This window comes from Jatropha curcas, chromosome 3 (assembly GCF_041381405.1).
Source record: "Jatropha curcas cultivar XTBG-Jc1 chromosome 3, XTBG_Jcur_1.0, whole genome shotgun sequence".
In the NCBI taxonomy this organism is placed as follows: Eukaryota; Viridiplantae; Streptophyta; class Magnoliopsida; order Malpighiales; family Euphorbiaceae; genus Jatropha; species Jatropha curcas.
The window spans coordinates 5147185-5153915 of record NC_143153.1 but is presented as its reverse complement, the minus strand read 5'-3'; the positions used below and the strand labels follow the sequence as shown (position 1 = coordinate 5153915).

General features: G+C 26.7%; 1 protein-coding gene across 1 annotated transcript; it reads right to left on the bottom strand.

Moving 5' to 3' along the window:
* Window positions 1–5257: 5257 nt before the first annotated feature.
* On the bottom strand, window positions 5258–6094 carry LOC149497386 (uncharacterized). The gene has a single exon (XM_089718868.1). It carries the CDS (start codon window positions 6092–6094, stop codon window positions 5258–5260), a length of 837 nt encoding a protein of 278 aa, XP_089574994.1.
* Window positions 6095–6731: the final 637 nt, after the last annotated feature.

Sequence of the window (6731 nt, the reverse complement as noted above, 5' to 3'; positions counted from 1 at the left end):
GCATCAACTCAAAAAAAAAAAAAAAAAAAGCAACTCTTTTTGTAGTTTTGTTTCAACTCTGTCAGGTTTTTATTCCATCTTTGTTGGGATAATTTTAATAATCTAATGTTCAAGTGTTGTATATTATAATGTTTATGTTAAATATTTGTATTCTAATAATAATGGCTTCTTTGTACTTTTTTTTTTATTTATTCCAATTAAGAGTCTATTTGATAAATTTAGCTGTTAAATTTTAATAAGAGTTTAATTATTTGAATAACTAATAGCTATTTCAATAGTTTTTTATAAAATATTATTTTAATTTCTAAAAACTAATTCAAATAATATGTTACCGGATACTATAAAAAATAAAAATTTAGCATTTTAATTGATTAAAATACTAAAAACTATTTAAAAAGTTATCCGTAACACAACCTAATCCTTGCTTCTTCAAAATTTACACTTTGCCATGGTTTATTAATATTGACGGGAAATGTTGAATTTCGACCTCTGGACTTTTAATTCACGTAAGGGGCTTGCGATGGGAAATGATGAATGATGCTAAAAAAAAAATTAAAAAAAAAAAAAAAGATGAACTTGTAGGATTTAGTCTATTCAGCCATCGTACGCTGAATTTTAGTTTGTCCACGTGTGTACATTTTACTTGATTGTAAAATTATTAAAAATTTAACCATCTAATTATATATTTTTTTTCATTTATACACAATAGAAAATTTTAAAAATTCGAACATCAAAATTGCAACTAAGCCCATATAAATCTACAAAATTTTTTTTTAAAAAAATCAAATAAACATGAAAAAATTGTTATCTCATAAAAAATCTTTAAAATCAGTATTGAGAGATCTAAATAATAGTAAAATTTGCGGTTTTTTAACTCTAATTCCAATTATCTGAAGAAAACATCACTTCAGAAATTAGATCTAGATAACATATTGGATCGTATAAAGAGAATGAGAGAGAAGAACATGAATAGAGATTTTAAACTTTTTTTTTATTTAATAGAAAGTATTTTTGTATTTTCACTTATATTTAGCTGCTAAAATATCATATTTTTAATAGAAGAATTATATACTTTGACAACTCCAAATCTCAAAACTTTTTATATGATTTATCAAAATAGAAGGAAAACATATTAATGAATTTAGTCAACCCTCAATATTTAAAAGTACTTTATTCCCCACTCTCTTTCTCTCAAAACCTAAAACTTAAAAACTCTTTTCTCTTCTTTAAATGGCGGCCACCGGTGAGCTCTCGCCAGTGGTCATCCCTTTCCCAATCTGAATTATTGTCGCAAATATTAGAATTTATTGTTGCCTATATATTGAGATTTTGTTCTCAGATCTAGTTTTGAGTTATTGTTATTACTATTATGGTGAATTTGTCTAAAGTATTTTATTATTTAGATAGTTACGCAGAAAAAAGTACAGATCTCCCCTTTAATAGAAGAAAGAAATTTGAAAGTAATCAGATCAGACTAGTAGAAGGCCATAGAGTCGAATAATGGCTATAAATAGTTACAAGTGGAGCAAGTGATTGTTTATGGCACCAATATTATATTCTATCAGCTTGATCAAATACTTCAAATCGAGATTGTATTTTTAAATTTTTTTGTATACTACAAAAAATTCGGCAATTACCGATGGAACTTTTTTCGTTGGTAATTAGCGATAAATTATTGATGGATTTAAATTCCGTTGGCTATTAAGAGCACCAAATATTCGCTCTAATTTTTTATTTCTACCGAGAGATTAGCAACATATTACCAATGGATTTCAAATTTCATAGGTAAAAAAAGCACTATATATTTGCGCATACTTTTAATAATTTATGGACAGATCACAACCAATTTCCCACAAAGTAGTGACAAAACATATTCCATCGCTAATCCCTAGCTATTCACAGACGGATTACTGACGAAATTCAAAAAAAAATTAAAAATTTATCCAGTACAAATGGACGGTAAATTACCAAATTTACTGACGGATTTTAGAATTTAGCGACTGAAATTCCATAGGTAAATTTTAAATTTTTGGCTTCATAATAGGCGAAAAAATAAAGAAATTAGTGACAGAAATTTTCAATTACCGATGAAATTTCCGTCGGTAATTGCAAAATCTACAATATAAATTCATATCTTTTTCTCCCTCCTTCATCTTTTCCTATCATTTTATTTCTACTTTCATTTTCCTCCTCCTTCTTCTTCTTTCTGTTTCTTTCTTTCTTCTTTTTCTTCTTCTTATTCTTTATGTTCACTTCTCTTTTTTTTTTTTTTTTCCTTTTCTTACTTTTCTTCTACACCTTTTGTTTTTTTCTTCTTCTCCTTCATGTTTTTATTTTTGCTTCTCTTCTCCTTTTCCTCTAGTGTTATTTTTTTTTTTCCTCTTCTTCTTTTCTAGTTCTATTTCACCCTCATTCTTCTTTTCCGTCTTCTCCTTCACCTTCTTTTCTTTTTCCTTCATGTTCATTTTCCTCCTTCTCCTCTATTTTTATTTTTCTACTTCTATTGCATCTTCTTTTTTCTTCTCCTCTTTCTCTATTCTTTTTCTTTTTTTCTTCCTTTTTTGTGTTTATAATTAATTTTCTTTAACTAGCTTAGTTATTAATCAAATTTAATTGGTGTAATTATTAAGACGTAATTAATTTAATTGATTTGATTATTGATTATGAAATATTAAAAAATTCAAAAATAATATAATTTCAAATTTCTATTTTTTAAAATCTTTTTAAAAATACCAATGGATTAACAACCATTTACTAACGAAACCAATTAAAACCAAATTATAAATATATCCCACCACTAAATTACAGACGGAATAAATTTTTGGTTAATAATATTTTACCGACAAGGGTTTTATCGATGAATATTTTCCATCGGTATTTCGTCAGCAAACCAATTACCGACAGATTTTTGTATTTTATCGATAGAAAATTCCGTCGGTAATAACCGAAATTTTTGTAGTGATATAAGCTGTTTATTATTAAACCTCCTATACAAAATATAAAAATATATTGATTTGCATGTTATACTTGTATACAATTTCCACTTAATGAAATTTCTAATTTGATTTCTTCTAAAAATAAAAATGATATAAGAGATATAAGAAGAAAATGAGATTTATACTCCAAAAACTGAAGGAAATTGATTATTTAGTGGTGAAGACCTTTAATACCTGAGGTTCTTAGCTATTTGGGCGGAGGGGGGGGGGGGACTGGGGGAGCCCGGGCCCCAAACTTCAGATTTTTTTTTTTTTAAATTTGTCTTAAAAATTAGTATAAAAATTTTTTTTGCTTAATTTTGGTCTCCTAACTTTTAAAAAATTTATTTTGACTTCTTTAAATTTTAAAGTCTAGCTTGCCCCTATTCAGCTATAATTTGATCTCTTACATTGAATCATCAATTATTAGATATATATATATGAATTGAAAATAATAAAAATATGACCTAGTTGACTCGACCAAAAAAATAAATCAAAGAAAAGAAAAGCCAAGGAACGAGTCAAAGACCATTTGCTTACTGATTATCGGCCTTAACGTGCACTGAATAACCAAGATATAGATTGGTCCATATTGCCAAAAATGGAGAATAAGGTAAAAAGGATCAAAATTTGCATTTCAAAGATCTGCTTTTATATAATTACAAATAGGTCCTTACAGCGAGCATATATATATATATTTTTTTATAGTATTAGAAGAGATTTAAACTTAACTCTATTACTAAGTTATACATGTAATTATCACTGTATGATGACTTGGTGTGCATAGCATAGTTATTTTTAAGATATAATTAAATGTATTAATATTATTTTTTTAATATTGGAGAGCAAAATTTATATTTGTAAGAAGCAGGTTATAGCATCAATTGGTTAATAATAATAATAATCGTTATTTCCTTTTAAATAATAATAATAATTATTATTATTATTAAAGCTAATAATTAATAATAATTGAATATATAGCTGAATATAAAATATTAAAAATTGCAGAAAGAGTAAATGAAGGGGAAAATGCGAAGAAGCCGCCAAAATTATAAACGGGTATTACGACATGGACCTTATAAAGGAACTAATTGACCAACTTGCGAAGTATTTCAATGGAAATTATGGGACGTGTCACGTGTTTTTCATTAGATGGGACGGCTCACGTGTTTGACAAAATATTTTGCAATTAAACTAATATTTTTCTAAGAGCAAATTATCAGGTTTATATTTCTCTCTCAAATCAATAAAACTGATTAATCCATGATAAAACCAATTAATTACACTAAGAAACTATAAATGCTTAAAAGCTCAAATTTTTCTTAGATCTGCAGTTAAAAGCTAACATTTTTAATATTGAACGATATTTAAATGGGTTTGGATATCAAATATAATTGTAATAGAGTTTGGAATGAATAATAAAAGTTCATTTTAAACGGATTCAGACAGATTCAAGTATCTAATTAGTGTAGGCCATTGCCAATTCTTAGATAAACAATTTTATTAACATAAATAAACATAAAAGACTGTTTATATTTTTTTAAAAAATAATAATTAACTCAAATTTCAGAAACTAAATAGTAATTTTTTTTATTTTTTATGATCAAGTTTTTATTTGTTATTAGCACCGATAGGTTCTTTAAAAAAAAAAAAAAAACATTAGTTGTTTATGGGAACTTAATCACTCATGATAGAAAAACTTTGGAATTAAAGAATTAATTTAATTAATTAATTAAGCAAATAGTTCATTTTCATTGTTGAAATTTTGGAAGGAAGGAAAAATGGAAATGCACAAGATTATTAACAATATTTAGCACTTCATTCAATTAATAAAAGAATGTGCCTATTTATAGACTTATAAGTGAATCAAATAAGACCTAAAAATACTCCTAAAAATCATTAATCCTAATAACAAAAATATCAAATTCTATGCAGAAAATCTACACTAAATAAAATTGAAATCTCAACAGATTTTCATAATATTATTTTGAATTAATCCTAACATTCTCTCTTAATTCAAACATAATATTTTTATTACAATAATTAACAATTAAAATTTTTATTACAATAATCTCAACTCATCATTTTGATGCACTTCTCACCAAATATTGATGCACTTCTCATCAAACTAGCAATTTTTTTTTTTGAAGCACTTCTCTTCAAATATTGATGCACTTCTCATCACTTTCTTTTATTTTAGAGCACATCTCTCCAATGTTCTCTTGGAGCACTTCTCTCCAATGTTCTCTTGGAGCATATCTCTCCAATACTCAAAGAAGAGTTCATTCCTCTTGCACAAAATTTGATTGATTTTTATACCTACAATCTTTTTGAATATGACCAAATTTCTTACAATTAAAACATTGAAGTTTACCTTTATGCCAACAATCATTTTCATCATGATTATCTTTCTTGCATATGCCACATGGTGGAAATTTTCTTCTTTTTGATAAAAATTTGTTCGTTGTCTTGGTAACTAAAGCAGCCTCTATAGTATTATCTTCTCTGAATGCTCTTCGTTGCTCCACAGCTTGTAGTGCATTAGTTAGTTCACCAACGGAAATTTCAGAAAGATTTTTTGTGTCTTCAAGAGAAGAAATTTTGGACTCAAAATTTTCGGGTGGACTTATTAGAATTTTTTCAACCACCCTTCTTTCAGGAAATTCCTCACCAAGTAATCTAATTTTGTTAACAATGGACATGAGATTGTTAACATATTCTTTGACACATCCAGATGTTTTCATTTTTTGCATCTCAAATTCTCTTTTAAGATTCAAAATTTGTATCAATTTCATCTGCTCGTTGCCTTGATACTCATTTTTTAATGAGTCCCATATCTCCTTTGCTGTTTCACAAGTCATAATACTTGTGAAAATTATATCCGAAACAGAAGAATGAAGACAGGTTTTTGCTTTGAATTTTTTGGCTTTTTCTTCACTATGATTCTTAATTTGAACCATAGTTGGGTTGGATGGCAATGGAGGGATTTCTTTTTCTGTTTCAACATGCTCCCATAAGTCATAAGCTTGTAAATAAGCTTTCATTTTAATAGCCCATAGCTGATAATTTTCACCAACAAAAATTGGAGGGGAAGAAAATGGAATAGTGTTTGTGGCCATTTAACAGACAGGCTCTGATACCATGTTGAAATTTTGAAAGGAAGGAAAAATGGAAATGCACAAGATGATTAACAATATTTAGCACTTCATTCAATTAACAAAAGAATGTGTCTATTTATAGGCTTACAAGTGAATCAAATAAGACCTAAAAATACTCCTAAAAATCATTAATCGTAATAACAAAAATATCAAAATTTACTGCAGAAAATCTGCACTAAATAAAATTGAAATCTCAACAGATTTTTCATAATATTATTTTGAATTAATCCTAACATTCATGGTCCATTAATATGAATGCATAAACTTTCCTTGATTTTTTAATTATTTATTTTTTGGGAGACAATTATTATTTCTTAAAATCATAATAGAAATTCAAAATTTAAATAGAGTTCCTTCAACTAACCAAAATCAATCTTAATAATATTAACATGAACGCATAAGTCGTCCTTACATATTAATTATTTTTTTTCTTATTATAGAAGGTCAAAAATTTACTTAGAATGTTCCATCAACTAATCAAATCAATTTTTATAATATTAACTAACAATACAATATAGTTTCGAAAACTATTAGCACAATACTAATGATATTTAGACTCTGTTTGGTAAGAACGTTTCGAGTAATGTTTAGTGTTCTA